The 19,212-nt window shown below is 38.6% G+C and overlaps 1 protein-coding gene across 3 annotated transcripts in view; it reads right to left on the bottom strand.

The window, feature by feature from the left end:
- The window catches only part of LOC119140817 (BDNF/NT-3 growth factors receptor-like), a 246,231-nt gene that overhangs the window by 189,219 nt on the left and 37,800 nt on the right, over positions 1 to 19,212 (bottom strand). For 2 of the 3 annotated variants that reach the window (XM_037372444.1, XM_037372446.1), the window contains 4 exons: positions 14,080 to 14,216; positions 11,061 to 11,193; positions 9,278 to 9,577; positions 4,409 to 4,441 (listed from right to left, as the gene is read on the bottom strand). In XM_037372444.1, coding sequence (XP_037228341.1) covers positions 4,409 to 4,441; positions 9,278 to 9,577; positions 11,061 to 11,193; positions 14,080 to 14,216 — 603 coding nt within the window. The remainder of the gene's footprint in view (positions 1 to 4,408; positions 4,442 to 9,277; positions 9,578 to 11,060; positions 11,194 to 14,079; positions 14,217 to 19,212) is intronic. The other variant, XM_037372445.1, reaches the window with a different exon arrangement.

The raw sequence follows: 19,212 nt of genomic DNA on the forward strand, positions 1-19,212 counted from the left end.
TTCTTCATTGAAAGGGTGGTGAAGCATTGGAACAGGTTGCCCAGGGAGGTGGTGGAATCACCATCCCTGGAGGTAGTCAATAAAATGTGTAGATGTGGTGCTTAGGTACATGGTTTAGTGATGGACTTGACAGTCCTGGGTTAACAGTTGGACTTGATCAACTCAAAGGTCTTTTCCAACCTAAATGATTCTGTGATTCTATAAAAAAGCAGCATGGCCTTAAAACATGAACTAGGGGCCAAAGTAGGCATCTTTGCATTTTATTTCTTGCTCAGCCCTGGGCAAATCACTTTATTTTATTTTGTCAGTTACCTGTCATACAAAACTGTGATAACATCTCTTATTTCTTTCTTCCACAGGATTCTCTGGGGATTAGTTATTAGGGATTGATTGATCTGTGCTTTGAGTATATAAAGTACAATGTGGATAGAATTCCCCCAACAAACATAACAACATGCATACTTTTGTGAGCTGATTGGTTCTTCTGTTTCCCATAGTATTTTTGAAACATTTGATGGAAAACATTTGCAAATTACCTCACATGAAGCACAGAGTTCTGAAGGTCAAATCCAAGGGACAGAGAATATCCCACTACAAAGGGCTTTGCTCTATGGAGAAGGGTACTCAAGGCCAGAGCCCCCTGCCCCCATGCAGCCAAGCCCTGCTTACTCACACAAGGCACAGCAATGAGGGTCATAATCATCCTACATGAGCTTGTAACCACGTCCTGCTGGCTAAGGGAACTCAGATGGTGCACAGACACTGCAGAGACCAAGTTCCAGCCCAATAGAAACTGTGAAAAACTGTCACAAACCTTTTCTCAGGGGCACATATGGGTTCTTTTTGTCTGGAATTATTCTTTTTGGTTCAAATCTCATGATTAGTTTTTGTAGTCTGTTTTAGCTCCTTTGAAGTGAAAGGTCACCCTTCATACCCTGTTCCAATTTATTTTTGCCTAGTCACATTCCACCTTCTTCCTGCATATATTCAGGTGGGGAAAAACATTCACCTCTTCTGTGAAGGTCCAATCGATTGTCAGGGCCCTGAGAGTACTAACCCTTATTGGCACTGTCCAGCCTCCCCTGAGGCCTCTCTCACCCCTGCCCATGGGCCCAGGAGCCTCATTTCAGGTCAGTCCAGGGCCACCAATCCCCACCACAGGAACACCATAGGAATGTTCCTCTCTAGCTCTGCCACAGCCCTGCCCTACCTTGTCATGGGTCATGCTGTGTCAGGCCCAACACTTAGGCTCACATCCTGGCCTGACCAGAGCCTGTCCCCATCCCTGTGGCCCTGCTCCCTGCCCTGCCATCCTGGGACTGTATCTAACCTTGGTTACCGTCACTAGTCCTGATTCTGATCCCCACTCACAGGCTGACAGCTCATCCTGGCCACAGCCAAGCCCCATCCCCACAGAGGTGCCTGATGCCCTTGGCTGGGGGCTGCCCACAGCTGCCCCCACAACCTGCCCTGCTCCCTCATTGGGGACAGTGGGACAGGCCCTGGCTGGCAAGACTTCTGCCTTGCCAGCACAAAAATACCCTTGGCACCTGGTCCCCACAAAGCCACTGGCACTGCAGTGCCTTGACACTTAAAGGAAAATACCTTGCAAATCCCCTGAGTTTATTAAAGCACTAGGGCACCATCCAAGCATCCTGAGTTTACCAGGAATTAAACCACTTAAAAAAACATAGAAATTGTGTAGCATGAAGAACAAACCCTCTGCAGTTATCTTTACCCTTTACAGAGTGCAAATTTGCAGCATGATTAGCATAGGAGTATGAAAAATATGTTTTAAAAGGGAAAGCAGCATGAAGGAGGGAGATGGGGAAGGAGAATTTTAAATCTTGCTTCTAACATAATCTAAATTGGTGGTAAATAGATTAGCATACAGATTGAAGGATCTGAAAAGAAGTCATGAAAAATGCTCAGTCTCTAGGAGGAGCTAATTCCCAGGTGGGAACCATGCAGTGGTTTTCCCAAGAAGTATAAGTTTCTAGACTTTTTAGACTTATTTATTCATCTCACCAACTGGACTTGTGAATTTGGAATAATTAAGGAAACACTCTGGAATACAAAGTGTTGCACAAAGCAATCACTAAGTCACTGTAACAAAGATCAAAGGCAGCAATTTCAAAAGTAGAAAGAAAAGCCTGAAATAAAAAGGAATATTGTTCTCATCAGAACTAGTTCTTGCAGGCTGTGATTCACTTGCACAATTCAAAGCATACATTTTAACCGAATCTACCAGTCAACTGAATTACAGTACTCATACACATGCATCAGGATCATGATAAACAGCTCAGATTCAAAATCTTCATGCATGTATACATCATATATAATACAACACATTTAGGAAACTGTGCAAACCATCACCTCTTCCTCGCCCTAAAATAAAATAAAAATAATAATTGGGAAGAGAAAGAGGGGAAGCTATGCTTTAGTATTTCTAAGCACTTAAAGCCAAACTGATGCTTCAAATGCACATTTGCTAAAGTTTAATGACATGGAATCAGAGTAATAACATTTCAATCAGCTTAAGGAAACTTGATTCATGGGCCATTTTGTCCAAATAAAGCTACTCCAAACAGGATCCTGCTTCTGCTGGAAGCTAAAGGGTGTTTTGGATGTGTTGGTTAGGATGTACTTTCATGCTCAGCAGAAGTATACCAGAACTATTATGTAAAAATAGCCAGTTGTATTTCAGTTTGCAGTTTCTATTATAATGCACACTGGCTTTCAATAGGTGTAGCCTAAAATATTTTACTTCAGATATCACTAAGTTAATGTTCTGCTTATGCAAGAGACAATAAAGGAAGGTAAAATTGGGAGGACAGAGAAAAATTACCTACAGGTATATTGGGTTTGTGTGGCGAGGTTTTGATAGTGGGGGGGCTATAGGGGTGGCTTCTGTGAGAAGCTGCTAGAAGCTTCTTCTATGTCTGATGGAGCCAATGTCAGCTGGCTCCAAGACAGAGCCACCACTGCCAAGGCTGAGCCAATCAGCAACAGTGGTAGCACCTCTATGATAACATATTTAAGAAGGGGAAAAAAACCACCCTGGCAACTTCAGTGGGAGAGAAGAGTGAGAATATGTTAATGAAATAACCATGCAGACACCAAGGTCAGTGGAGGAGGAGGAGGTGCTCCAGGTGCCAGAGCACAGATTCCCCTGCAGCCTATGGTGAAGACCATGGTGAGGCAGGTTGTCCCCCTGTAGCCCATGGAGGTTAACGGTATAACAGATAGCCACCTGCAGGCCATGGAGGACCCCATGCTGGAGCAGGTGGATGCATCTGAAGGAGGTTGTGACCCTGTGGAGATCCTGCACTGGAGCAGACTTCTGGCAAGACCTGTAAACCCATGGAGAGAAGAGCTCAGCATGTTTGCTGGCAGGGCTTGTGACACCATGGGAGACTCACGCTGGAGCAGTCTGTTCCTGAAGGACTGCACCCTGTGGGAGGGACCCACACTGGAGCAGTTCATTAAGAACTGTAGCCCATGGGAAGGACCCATGTTGGAAACATTCGTGGAAGATTGTCTCCCGTGGGAGGGACCCCACACTGGAGTAGAGGAAGAGTGTGAGGAGGAAGGAGCGGCAGAAATAACGTGATGAACTGACTGCAACTCCCATTCCCTGTCCCCCTGTGCCACTCAAGGAGAGGAGGTAGAGAACCCGGGAGTAAAGTTGAGCCTGGGAAGAACGGATGGGTGGGGGGAAGGTGTTTTTAAAATTTCATTTTATTTCTCATGACCCTGTTCTGATTTGATTGATAATAAATTAATTTCCCCAAGTCTAATCCATTTTGCCCATGACGGTAATTAGTGAGTGATCACTTCCTGTCCTTATCTCTACCCACAAGCCTTTTGTTATATTTTCTCTCCCCTGTCCAGCTGAGGAGGGGAGTGACAGAGTGGTTTTGGTGGGCACCTGGCATCCAGCCAGGATCAACCACCACAACAGGAAAACTCACTTGTGCCAAACTCATTTTTAAGGGGAATTTAGGGGTACATTTTTGGAGGCAAAACAAGTATGGAATCATCCCTGAAAAAATAAGTTCTATAAGGAGAAATTATGAACTCTCTTTCCCCTAAGAAATGCCTCTGAAAGTTTCACAAAATCTCATGCCTGTGTGCTACATCAGACAATTTTCATCCTACAGTGCCAATTGTAACCATCAGTAGCAGTGGATTTATGTACCCTGAATCAAAAGCTGTAGCATAAGTAAAAATTGTCCTCATTTATCTTAATTGTCAGGAATAGAACCAACAATACCAAGTGCCTTTCAGAATTGTGTTATAATATCTGCCATTTCAGTTTAACTGAGACTGACATTCATTCTTTTAATGCTTTGAGTTCCTTTATTTCTATCATTAAAAGAAAAGAAAAAGAAAATCAAATATATACCATAAACGTCTGGATCCACAATTGGGCCACTACCTGTGCATGGAGAAGAAAAAAAAAAACAACAACAAAAAACAGAAAGAAAAAGCCTTTGTAAATAGATTGCAAATGCTGGAAGAATAAGATTTTCTTTAGGATTTTTATTTAAGAGCTTACATGTTATTTGCAATAGCAATGGTCAGTACCTACACAAATGCAAAACAACATCAATATGTTGTACTATAAATTACAATTATTTTAGAGCTATCCCAAATGTTAATGCTTTGCTTCATGTGAAACAGATAATACACAGGGCATTTGCTCTAGTAAAAGCAGGCATATTTACCAAATGTGCAAAATTCTGCTCTCTGCTGATAATGTATATCTGGAATAAGTGCAACGGTAACTATTCTTGTTGAAAATCATTGGCAAATTTCTCCCTGACATTAAGTGGAAGCAGACTTCAGTGGGAGTTACAATAACTGACTTTTACCTGGTCAAAAATTTTGCAGTTAAATCACTGAGAGAGCAAATTGGTTTAGAGCTGCAGCATTCTGGCAAATTAAAGGCTAGAGGATACTGTAAGAAGATGTTCCCAAGAAGCCAGCTGCACACCTGATCCACAGACAGAACTCTTATTGAAAGAATAAGATTTCCCATATGCAAAGAAACTAGAGAAGCCAGCTTTTAAACAAGCAAAGTAGATACCTGTCTAGTATATACTTTTTAAAATGTTACTAGTTCCAGTTTGCAGCTTTTTCCAATTACTGAACATATGTAAGGCTAAGCACACATGTGAGTATAACATACGCTTAAGTTAATATACATTAGTTTATTCATGCTTTGAAAGATACTTGTGTTATATTTCAACATGCCCATTCATCCTGGTTTATAATTTATTTATAGCATGACTTATGTAGTATATTTACTGTTTTTTGTTGTTAGTTTGGTAATAAAATAGTAGTTAAGATTAATAGTTAAGATAGGTAAAACTGCTAAAGATGACTCAGTCTTCAAAAGGCGTAATTCTGTTTATTGTACCATACAGTAATTCCATACCAGTGACATTATACTGGCATAAACCACTGTGAAGTATGACCAGAACAGAATTGTTTCTGCTTATTTAAACAGCAGGAGAATCTGTGCTGAAAACATAAAATAAGAGTTGCAACCTATTTGCAAAATGGCAGCAGATAATTAGGTTCATTTTTAAATGCATTTGAAGATATAAAATGGCAGCAGATAATTAGGTTCATTTTTAAATGCATTTGAAGATATTCTAGTACTCAAAGATATAGATTAAGAGACCCCATGAGAATGGTCATGTCAATCTGCAGAAATAAATAGCAAGTGAAATAATTGTGTACTACTGTCTGTCCTCAAGCAGGTTCTGACCGGGGTTTTTTTGTCCATAAACCTTCATGGATTCAGTTTTTCCAGTATAGAACATTCAGCTGATGAAAGAACCAGTTTATTGTCTATATGAGTCCTACTTCTCATAATCTGAAGAAAAAAAAACCCCAAACTTCCTAGGCCTTTATCCTGAGCTAAATGACAATATTTTTATTACTGTTTACTGGAAATGGGTTAAAATAATCTGATTGATTTAACCTGTAATTCCTGCTAGGGGCATATAAAGCAGGAAGTCATCTATTCCATTCAAATACCTTTTACATAACTAAATGCTTCACTTGAAATAAAATTTCAAATATCAATTTGGACCAACCCCAAATTTCAATGCAGTATTCCCTACATAAAACATCATCAAAACATTGGTTGAATCTATTTTAACATTAAAGATTACCACAGTAATTTTGCATGTTTACATGCAATTATTTTTAACACAAAGAACAGCATCGTTGTTTTGGTCCTTGTTAGAACAGGTTGTTGTGCAAATAAAATATTACAGACATATTCTATTCACTCATCTTTATAAACTGCCTCAACTACATTTGGTTTGCTTGCTTCTTTCTTTATAAAGTAGACATTTTCAAAATAAAGCAGCAGCAAAAGACTCGATCCAAAAAAATACTTGTGCAACACAGTCATGTTATTTTGCCAAACCAGCAAAATTCTACTTCTACGGTATATCTAACATATTATTATACTATGACAAGATACTACATGACTTTAATTCCTTCATCTGAATTTTAGAGTAGAGGGCTGGTAGATGAATAATTTTACTTAAAAAATAGTTATTATTGGTAAAAATCTCTGCAGTACTCATTAATTGTTATGGATCAATTATGGAAACAGCCTCTGAAATAAAACACAGATGTTTATTGCTTAGCATTTTCTATAACTTAATCTCAAATAGTCAAGTTATCCTCAGCAAGAACAGCTTTACTGGTATCCATAAAGATTAGCAGATTAAAACTAGTTTAAAATCTAGCTAACAATGTGAAATTTGTTCCCCCGGACCTTAGTATTTTAAACAAACTTTGAATTTATAACATTAACTGTGATATCATTAACTTGACCCAAATCCCACTGTGGAACATGCTTTCCTCTATGCTGTCCCTTGAAATATGTTCTGTAAGTAGCATGCTGGAAAGCTGAGAGCATCTTAGCACAAATCCTGTCTTCATCATGCTTGATGCAACCTTGAAAGTAGAGTATTAGGCTGTTGATAATACATGCTTCAGTCTTTGCTGTATTTATTTTAATTAGATATATAGTTTATAGGTGAATGTTTTTTTTTAATTTGCTTTTGTTTTTATCTTTAGTGCATTTGCCTGTAAGTGATTTAATAACCAGAGAATCAGTTCAAAGCTCAGTCAGGATACCCCACCCCATGAAACATCAGGGCTGGTATTTAATTCAGTCATGAAGGCATGGAAATGAACATAATAACAGAGCATGGGCCTAATCTTTATGCTTCATTGTACAATATGTGGGCCAAAAGGAGATGCTACACAGTAATGGCAGTGCTGAAAAAGCCTTTTAAGGGTCTGAAAGATCCTGGAAGTGCTTTAAATAGTAATAATAATTTAAAAAGTTTAAAAATTAATACAATACATAAAGGATGTTATTTTTTTAACATTTACTTTTATGCCAGCTTCCGTGGAGGAGACAACAGTATTATAGAATATTCTAAAGCTCAGTACCATAAGTCTTAGAGGAAAAAGCCCCACTAATAAAAACAACACGGAGGATGCTAACTAAATAAGTAATTTCCCCTGCTGTTAATTTTTAAGACTGGTTTGGTGCCATCCCATACACACAAACTGATTTCTAAAGCAGTTACATCCTGTCTGTATGTAGTCCAGTTTGAACACAACATGGATTATCTTGGAGACTTATAATGAATGTTTATAAAAAGGAAGGAACAAATAAATAATGTTGTCTTTCTAATTGGGAGGATACCTTTAATTTAAAAGGCCACAAACAGGAAATTTTCAGCTTAAAAGAGACAAGCATAGAAGAAAAATGGAGCATTAAAAGAAAAAAATTATTAAAAAAAGGAACTGTTATTCTATTAAAGAAAATAAAGCCAAATTAATATTAAATAAACAGAGTGTAAGAGAACTTCCATTGTATATGTATGAGGTGAACTGTTCTACTGAACTGTTATAATGTAGTATTAAAGGATGCCTGTAGCTGAAACCATGATCTGTTTCTGTAAAGAGTCTATTTAAGGAAGGACTGTAGGGAAAAAAGAAGAGGGAAGCTACTAAGAACAGTAGGAGAAAATAGAGCCTGATTATATCAGCTCTTCACCTTCTCTTTCTAAAGATGGGAATGAAAAATACTTGCCATCTCTTTCCCTGTAACAGGCTGAGCTGATAGGAACAAATGTTAAATACAGACTATTTTTTTACTGTCTGTAGCCTACAATGTAGGAGAGAGAATTTAAATATTCATTTTTTTTCTATCACATAACATTAGCACTGCATATTGCTGTTTCAAGAGGGAGGCTATTTCTATCCCATGGTTAAAAAGCCAAAGGTATGCACACGTTCATATTTTCAGATATGATTCTGCAATTATTTGCACAAAATCACACCTATATTTCCACTCAAGGTCCACTCAGTTTTTTCACATAGAACAATGCACTTACATGTACACCTTCATATTCTTACAGTCACTTCAAATAGGGTTTTGAAGATGTGGGAAAAGATCAAACCACAATGTACATTAACTACTTACAGTAGTCCCTGCAGTTCAGTGAATTAGTCCACCTTGAGACTGCTCACACAGCATTTAGGAAGTCTGAACAGGAGCCTTTAGAGTAGCATAAGATGCATACATTTGAAGATAACCATTTTGAACACAGGTATTCCTAGGCATGCAGATTCCCAACCTCCACTGAAATGAATGGGAATTGGATGTCTAAATGTCTGTGAGGACCTGAGAGCTGGTCCATCCTGCCTCTGGGTTACTTGTTTTCTATCCATCTCCCTCTAGTGTCCTACACAATATATTATCCTCAACTCGTTGGACTGCATTGCTGATTTTGCATCAATGCACTAGATGCTATGTAGGCATACTCCCTGTGCCCTTGGATACACTGCCTGGTTGCACTTGTGCACAGTGTAGAAAACTTGCAGAGTCCTTGAATTGGTACTCAATGCTTTACAGGATCAGAACTGAAGCTAAAGAAAACACTTCAAAACCAGCAATCTTTTACTAGCCTTACTAGCACTGAGGATCGTTACTCAAAGGGAGGATTTAAATAGCACTAGCATGGCCTCCCTTGAAAAGGAATAAACAAGAAGAAAATGTAAAAAAAAAATATCGTTTTACTTTACAACTAATCTTGAAGACATTCATTCAGAGAAAAAACGTATATAAAAAGCTTCCTCCAAAATAGGTAAGCTGTCCAGGAGCACTGTCTGCACATTCATGTCAATTTACAATTGCTAACATAAAAAAAATAATAATTATACTCACCATCTCCAGGCACTGACATGAAATGAGCATTAACCCATTTTTCATCCTCTCCATACTCGTTCTTTGCTAGTAAGGTATAAGCACCATTGTTCAGATGGGTAGGGTTGTCCAGCTGAAGGCAGCCGTGATATTCACTTTGATTGATAACATGTATTTTAGTACAGATGTATTCAGACTCATTCAGTATAGCCCCTTCATAGAACCACTGCAATGTGGGCTTAGGGTTCCCTTTCACAGTGAATGGAATACACCAGTGGTGGTCCGGGGTTGGAGATTCAATAAATGTGATATTTGGTGCAACTATATTGGGGAAAAAAGAGTGAATAACGTCACAATATACCAAACATCTTGTTTTCTCAGGCTATCAGTGCTAAAATACACTACTTGAAGGAATTATACCTATATGGAGGATACTCACACAGGAAGCCCACCTGCTCTGCCTTGGGTACTATGCTCACAACTGAAATGAAGCCATTCTTTAGAAAGAAAAAAAACTAGTTTCAGACAAACTGTGAACCCCCATTAAATCACATACTCTGCAAGGTGTGGAAAGTTCAGTTACCAGATCACTGAGAAGGGAGATAGGGAAATTTTAGCTTTACTGTGCTGAAAAAATGGCACAGAGGAATGCTGAAAGAACAAAACAGTATTAAAAATATTTAAGTCAGCCAAAAGCAAGTAGTACTGGAAATATATTCAGCTAAGAATCCAAACTTTCAGGTGACTTCTTTAAAAGGATCAAGGCCAGAACAGCTATTTTCATTCCCTAGATTCTTCTGTCAGGGTAAGACCATTTTCTACTGTACATTTTCTCATTCTTTGTTCAAATGTGCTAAATGCCTCAAGTTTATAGACTTCTGTTTCCCTTCAGGACACTATTCTAACACCTTGCACATTATTTCACTGTTAGGAAATATTCCTTGATATTCATTCTTAACTGCATTTGATTTCATCTAGTTATACTCCCTTTTATCATTCATAACAGTGGCAATCTCACAATCTCATTTACACTGTTCAAACATTTCTAGTTTCTGTCCCATTCCATAGCTATTACATATCTAATTTCCACCTCCAAAACATTTTAAATGCTTGTAGAGTGATTTCTTAAGTTTACTGTCCTGAGCACATGCTAAAAATAAATTTCCATTTACGAAGTGTTCCATTCCCATCTTCAGTTAAACAGAGGGCTGCAACTTGTGAAAACATATTTCACATAAAATGAATTCATGTTGGAATCTCAGATCTAAGAACCCAATACTTCTATACTACACGTCCCTTCCCCCTTCCTTGGCCCTGACAAATAATTATTCAAAGCTATGACAAATAATTTTATATCTGGCAGAACAAATAATGCAAGTGTGTTAATTTTTGAACAAAGCAATTGTTGGTTTAGTTAAAAAAAAAATAAATTGTAGTTTATTATAAATAATTTCTATGGCTTTTGATGCATTCATGTTTCTTAATTCCTAAGACAGTGTGTATGTATATGCACACCATTACAAATCTGTTCACACTGACAGTACAACTGAGTATTTGGGGTTTCAGACATTTACTTACAGATTGCTCAGACTGGAAGATAAAGCATTTAGAAACATAATTTTTGCAGAAGAACTCAGAGCAGAAAAAGGTAAAAATAACAACTGCTCATTGGGCTATTCCCAGAATTAACTGTAATAGATAGCTCACATGCTTAAAAGGTGTTTCTGTTTCAACAACTTGTGTGTCCAACAAATATTTATACCCAAAATAGTTATTGCCAATGTGGTTTAGCCTGCTTACGTACAGAATACTGTGAGCTCGGCAGAGGCTTGGTCCTCTCCCACAATATTCTCTGCTACGCAAGAAATCCACAGTCCACTGTCCACAGATGAAACGTTCTTTATGGTTAGTGAGGCAGGATTCTTACTTGTGTCACTCTACAAATGATCAAGAAATATGGATGTGCCAAATATGGTATAAAGAAACAATGGAGAGAGGGGGGAACTATTGGCCACAGTTCAAAAGCATTTTCCATTTTCCCTTCCTTTTAGCTGTATCAAACTGCAATTAATCAAAGCATTATTTTGGTGTCTTATCCAAACAGATGCAACACACCTACAGAACCAATTGTAACCATCGGTAGCGGTGGATTTAAAGCCCAAAATGCTCATTCATTTTTCTACCATGTCACTTTCTGTTTCTCCCTTCTTTTGACACCTATCTCTCTCTACACAAATGTGGGTTGATTTTTTGCATCCATTCCCTTGCTTATCCCTCTGTTCAGTTTCATGATTGATTTCTATGGTCTATCTCTAATCTCTTTAATCTTTTTATTCCCTCCTATATTCTGTTCAGTCCTTGCTTTACTATTCCTTTTATCTCTTTCATTTACACTTAGCTTGACATGTCTTCTACTACTGCTCTCTGAGCTCTACCGTACCTTGACAACATGTCTTCTCCCTCCTCCTTAGCCAAATGTCTCTTAAAAGCTCCTTGTTATCATGGAACCTCCCACAAGAGTCCCTTCTACTAACTGAACTACTGCCCAAGTGCTGTTTTACTGTGCTTGAGCACAGGCTAGGCTAATTGAGGTAAGAATTATGATTTGCAGAAAGTTCAGTGCATTAAATGCTATATTAAATATGCAGCTATGCTACGCTGTATAAAATAAATTACAAAAATTAATTACAAAAACAAATAAAAAAGTAATTACAAAGATTTTTAAAAAATTATCAGCTAGCAAAGCTAGTTGTTAAAGCTTCTGTTAAGTGAGGTCTTTATAATTACAGCCAAATAATTACTATTTCCATACTTGAATTTTTCACAAAATGCAAGATTGTTTTATTAAAAAGGAAAGGAACCAAAACAAATTTGGAAAATGAGCAACAATTAGGATGATTGTTTAAAAAATGCCTTTTGGGATACTTATTGTACACATATGCTTTGATGCTGCACTGAACACAAGCAAATGATATGCTACACCTGTAAAACCACAGTGACTTCCAGTGGTAGACAATGGGGACATGTGGGAACACTCCTGCATACAGGATTGCAGGACCAGAATTTTAAACATTGAGATAACACCTTAAATCCACTTAAGTCAAACATCCCATTGATTTCACTGTGACACTGGGGCAGGAGGAATGGAAAAAACAACACCCCAATGCACACTTCTCCATGTACAACTCTCCAAATTACAGGGCTTCAATTGCAGGCTCAGGCTGAAACATATAACAAGAAAAATCTAACTGACATTAATGAACTTATACATCAGCATAAAAGCTGAGAGTGTGGTTAATGTTCCAGGACTGAAGAATGGTTTTCACTTTTGCTAACATTTCTCCTTGTAAAACAGGAAAGAAAACCAGACAGAAGCAGCATAGAAGGTTAAGAAAAGGGAGGCAGAAACAAAGACATTAAAGTGAGAAAAAGGAAACCAAAACCAACACTCACAGAAAAGGAAAGTTGTGAATGGCAAATGAGATTTATAAGGCACTCATTCTTCTGCTACTGAAAAGACTACTGTGCTTAACAGCTATTTTATAAGCCTCTCTCACAAAGTTATGTCAGGATAAAAAAGCTTTTCAGGAAAGCTCAAAGCAAACTGAACATGGTATTTGAAAGACAGGGAGGTTAAAAAATGAGATGATCTTACTTTTTGAATAGTATCCCACATTTGTCTTAGCTCATGACTCAACAACAAAAAAAGAAATATAAAAAAACACAACTGCATAAATTCCTCAAACTGTTTTAATTTCTTGTTCTTGTTGATAATTGATGCATTTGGGTAGTTTTACACATTAGAGAAAAGTTGAAAAATAAAACTAGAGCTCTGCAAAGCTCTTATGAAAGCTGAAAGACAGGCTAGTCAAATTCTACATAAGCCTAATGTAATGACCTCCGTGAAGAAAGTGCAGAGGTTAAGAGACCCCAGAGGTCCTGTCTCTTCCATACTGCAGGAACAGTTTTGGAAGTGCACATCACACATTTTGTACAGGCCAGAAAGCTTTAGGCAGTCTATACTCTCATGAATGCAGGGGAGCTGATGCCATAAAACTGTAAATAACAGAGGGTCTTACACAATGTAAATAACAGCAATTTAGGAGGTCAACAGCTGCATGTTGAAGACCTGTTTAAATGCTTCTTATCAACATCTCCATCAGAAAGAACTTAATCAGTATATACCCACTGCGCACACAGTCTAAGGCAGGTCCACAGAACACCAGGATCTCAGGAAACAAAATTCCCACTGTCTGGATGGGTTTATTGAGGAAACAATTTCATACATCATAAGAAAATTTTGCCATAGTAAAACCTTGACTTTGGCTTTCATGACTATCTTGTTATTTTGTTTTGTTAACGGAAAATGAAACAAACTACAAAGTAATTAATATTTGCAACAAAAGTTCCAGCACACCAAGATTTCAACCTAAAAATATAATAAAATTAGAGAGACAAAGCTTTTCTCACAATTAGATTGGACTTGTTCTCTCTATGCAGGTATTTGTGATAATAAGAAAGTACTTAAGCTTCAGTATCCTGATTCACTACATTACTTCCATGAAATTACAGCACTCTCATTTACAAAAGAATATCCAAAAACTTAAGTGCAAATCAGTTTCTCGAGGAATGAATGTTTGTGATTTTCCAAAAGCACTGCAGCAGCCACCATGGATTGAAAGTAATTGGAAATAAATGTAATCCTAACATTAATTTACTATTTCATATTTTTTATAAAAAGTTAATTAAAGTTAGAGAAAAGGCTTTATTTCACCCTTTGGCAGATGTCTCTGAATTACCACGTATTTGAATATGAGACTTACCTCATGATTTGAAACAAGATTAGTGAGCACCCAGGATACATTAGGGGGCGGCCCTCCAGTAGTATCACAGTACAATGTGATGTTCTTTCCTTCCACCACGGTGATGTTGTAACTGCTTAATTTTGCTGAGGGCAAGTCTATGATACAAGCAAAAATAAAACAAAAAACGAAAAACACCCCCTAAAAAACCCCACCACATGGATATTTGTGTTTGCCAGAAATAGATACTGCTCAGTTCTATGGGAAATGTATAAATGCAATCAAAATCACTGCTTACTTAAAATTCACTGTGGTCAGTTATTGTTCAGTAAGGAAGTACAAACAGCATTGTTGGAGATATATAAATACAGTCCTTAAGCTGCTACATAAATTTTTTTGGGCCTCCTTCATTTCACATCCAAAGGAAACATTCTAGCATACAGAAATACATTAAGCTAATTATAGAGGTAAATATTTTAGGTGGACAAATAGTAGTTAACTTCAGGTTTTAACATCCAAAAAAAAAAAGATCCCTTCATTTTTTAACACATTAAATTTAGTCTATCTCTGTTGTAGCAGTTGCAATGAAATCTCTATTTTCCAGGGACTAATTCACATTGTGGTATTCTTACTATTCTCTACTACAGTTAACATGAAAATCCCATTACCCCATGGTATCACATAAGACAGGGGTCCTCAAACTATGGCCCGCGGGCTGGATACGGCCCCCCAGGGTCCTCGATCCGGCCCCCGGTATTTACAGAACCCCCCCGCCCCCCCCCCCCCGCAGGGGGTTGGGGGGGGAAACCAAGCAGCCGCAGATGACCTCCTGCCACTTCATCCGTGCGCCGGCCCCCTGTTTAAAAAGTTTGAGGACCCTTGAATAAGAGATTGAAGCCTTCCCTCTCATATACAGAGCTCATAGACAGCACAGCAAAACCTAGATCTCCAAGTACAAAGTGCACAAGAGGAAAACAAGGCCCTGAACAGATCAAACCAGAGGAGAGAAAGGACAGAAGAGAGGATCAGCAACCGCACAGAGCTGCCTGCTATCCAGGGCGCTTCAGCAGACTTAGCTATTGCCCTCAAAACAGAGGGAAAGAAGAAAAGCTGCAAGATGATACCACTCACCAGTAAGCCAGCCTAGCTTTTTCAAGTGCCAGGACTCTCCCACCACTTCATATCTCATTTTTCTCATTCTTCAGCACCCAAAGCAACGGGAACTTTCAAAAGAGTAACAGCACCAATATGCTGAGTACTTCCAAAACCCCAACACATTATAGACTACTTTGGGTCTGGCCCTCTTCAAAAATATTGCCAGGAATGTCAAAAGACTTTAGGCATGCAAGACCTCACATCATATTTATTTGCATAGCAAATAATTACATAACATATTGGATATTTCTTCAGAGATACTGTACCATCATTTGGAGCTCCTACACATTGTAAGAATCCTTACCCTCAATTATGAGGCATTTCTCATCAACAATTCCAGGCAAGTTTGACTTGCAATTTATCCTCTCAGATAACAGAATTTATTCCCTTTCCGAGTCATAAGAGGTGGGTAAGAAAGAAACACATAAAATAATTGCTTTGGGATTAATTTTTCTGGTTGTATATTTTGTGTTGGTGAACTTTAATGCACAACCATTTTGGCTTCTATTTCAAGTGGTACCCAGACTGCACCACAGCAGAACACACACTAGTTGAGCTGTATTTGAAAAAAGAAGATAATAGCATAAGACATATCTAGAAAAGGTGATACACTGAACTTAGGAGTAAAGCAGTGAGACCAAGCAGCAAAACCTGTACTGACAAATATTGCATATAAAAAACTCCAATGTTCCCTAACAGAAACATATGTTCAATACATGTGTTCAGTGTAGTGTGAGACCATTTATATGAATCAGTAGCATTTTGACACCTACACAATTATAAAGATTTCTAATCCAGCTGAATTTATTCATATCTTAATTCGTTTAAATACAGGGGGTTTAGATGACCAGTTCCGTTTATATGGATGCACATTTTAAAGAACTTTGTACACAGCAAATTATATAAGCAATCAGACAATAGGTTTGCATACTTTTGTATACTGCCAGCACAGTAAGTTTATATGGTAGCATAAGAATATCACGCAAGATAGCCATGACATAATTTTCAGCTTTCTGGAGCAATGAGTTTCACAGGTATATTATCAAGGCTGCATGCAAAAGTATTTCCTTATATCAGTTCTGAAATTTGTCTCTGTTCAAATTCATTGCTCGTTCCCTGTTCTGATAGGACAAGGAAAAGAAAGTTTCTGAATTATCTTCTTAAAACCACTCTGTTTTATTTATTTTTCTCATGTCCCGTTTTTTTCAATAATCTATCCAAAGTTTTTCATACTCTTCAAAAAAGGGAGGATAGAACTTGCTACAATGAATTTTAAATTCTAACAGAGTTATGCAGTTTAGTAGATGTATTAAAAGTGTACACTAAAAAAAATGCCTTTCACTGTGTATAGATGTATAATATCTATGTTATTTCACTGCATAGAGACAATCTGTTTTCATAATGTACTGGTTTTGTATGGGATAGAGTTAATTTTCTTCACAGCAGCTTGTATGGGGCTATGTTTTGGATTTGTAATGAAAACAGTGTTAACACACCAATGTTTTAGCTATTGCTGAGCAGTGCTTCAACAGCTTTAAGGCCTCTCCTGCTTCTCACACTGTCCTGCCAGCAAGTAGGCTGGGGGTGCACAAGAAGCTGGAATGGGACACAGCCGGAACATCTGATCCCAACTGACCAAAGGGATATTGCATACCATATTATGTCATGGTCAGTAATAAAAGCCATAGGGAGGAAGGAGGAAGGGGAGAACGTTTGGAGTTGTGGCGTTTCGTCTCACCACGTAACCATTATCTGTGATAGTGATGCCTAGCTATGCATTCAATCGCCATTATCTTATTGTTGTCAACATGAAATGATTCTCTTCTTCTAGTGAAGTTAGGTTAGTCATGTATCTGTAACTTTGTATTAATGACTGTCCCCTTGAAGGAGAACTAAAAGCCTGATAAGGAGAACAACCTAACCCAGGAAGTGCCAGCAGCCAGTTAATTGCAACAAAGACAAGAAGTCAACAGAATGAGGTTGTAACTAGGGGAAATGTAAAGGCGGCAGGGGGAGATCGCAACCACCAACTCAATTCATGACTAAAAGACTCACACCCTCACCTCCCTCGGACATGTGTAGTAAATTAAAAATACACTGTAACTTTAAATCGAAGTGAGAGATATATAGACCAACAGAAAACTACCGTGCATAACAAATTATCAAGAGTATCTTTTAGGTAGAGTTTGGAAAATACATATGTATAAGTAGATTGCATAAATATTATTCTTGTTCTTCTGAAGTTTGGGCTTGCTTTGTAGAATACCACCTAGCCCCCAGCTTTGTGCAAATCTGTAGTAAAGAAATACCTCGACTCTGTGTGTTGATTAGCTCTTGCACACTGGGTGAACAATTCCATGTTTTGGACAATAGGGTCTTGATTTCCTGGAAATGGCTAAACATCTGCTTGCCAATGAGAAGTAATGAATGAATTCCTTATTTTGCTTTTGCTTTACCTATTAAACTGGCTTAGCTGCCAGGTGGGTTAAACCATGACACGTATTCACATCAATAATGCTTTGTTCCAGGGAATAGGCAGCTCTGGATTAGAATAAGCAGTCACTTCAATTTACTCCAGCACAAATGGACACAACAAAAGGCAACGGACACACACACTCATTTATGTCACCTGAGTCTCTCTAAATATTATGTGAGGCTTTTAGAAGTAATAAACTCTAAGTAGGTGGGCTATTTACTTTCACATACCATCATTAGTGCAAACTGATGGCCGTGGACATACTAGGCCATACTCATATTTTCACCATGCACAGCTGGGACTTCCACAATAACAAAACTAAATATTTTGGCTGAAATTTTTAAAGGCTACTACAGCATTTAGCTACACAGTTGTCAATGGAAATTAATAAAAACTTATGTCTGAACTCTTGAAAGCTTTCAGTGTCCTCATGCTGTTACTTACTGTTTTCTACAGAAAACTTATACTGCCCTCAGCAGAGCCAAACTGTCACTATATCTATCAAAGAAAGGATATGACCTAATTAAGAAATAACTGAATATTAATACAAACTGTAGTCTGTAACTGATCTCTCAGCACCAAGTCAATGTTCTAGCTAATATACTACAGCAGCTTTTAGAAAAAGAGGGTCTTAAACAAGAAGAAAGGACTCCATCATTACACCCAAAATGCTATTTCAGTAGTTAACTATCTTCACACTTACAAAAAATTATCTGATTCCCAGACTGACTGAAGGAGCAACAATGGTAGCACCTCTGTGATAACATATTTAAGGGGTAAAAAATGCTGCCACAACAGCAGCTGGGACAGTGGAATGAGACTATGTGAGAGCAACAACTCTGCAGACCCCAAGGTCAGTGAAGAAGGAGAGGAAGGAGGTGCTCAAGACACTGGAGCAGAGGAGCAGAGATTCCCCTGCAGCCTATGGTGAAGACCATGGTGATGCAGGTTGTTCCTCCTGCAGCCCATGGAGGAATATGGTGGAGCAGACATTCTCACTGCAGCCTGTGGAGGACCCCACGCCGGAGCAGGTGGATGTACCCTGAAGGAGGCCCCATGGAGAGGAGCCCATGCTGGAACAGGTTTTCTGGCAGGACTTGTGACCCCACAGGGGAACCCGCACTGGAGCAGTCTGTTCCTGAAGGACTGCACCCTGTGGAAAGGATGCATGCTGGAGCAGTTCTTGAAGAACTGCAGCCCATGGGAAGGACCCATGTTGGAGAAGTTCATGCAGGACCGTCTACCATGGGAGGGACACCCCGCTGGAGCAGGGCAAAAGCATGAGGAGGAAGAAGCAACAGAAACAAAGTGTTATGAACTGTCTGCAGTCCCCATTCCCCATCCCCCTGTGCCACTCAGGGTGAAGAGGTAGAGAAGTGGGGAGTAAAGATGATCTTGGAAAGAAGGGAGGGGTGGGGGGAAGGTGTTTTTAAGATATGTTCTTATTTCTCATTATCCTACTCTGATATGATTGGCCAAGCGGAGCCTGTTTTGCCTGTGAAAGTAATTGCTGAGTGATTTCC

This window comes from Falco rusticolus, chromosome W, assembly GCF_015220075.1.
Source record: "Falco rusticolus isolate bFalRus1 chromosome W, bFalRus1.pri, whole genome shotgun sequence".
Classification (NCBI taxonomy): domain Eukaryota; kingdom Metazoa; phylum Chordata; class Aves; order Falconiformes; family Falconidae; genus Falco; species Falco rusticolus.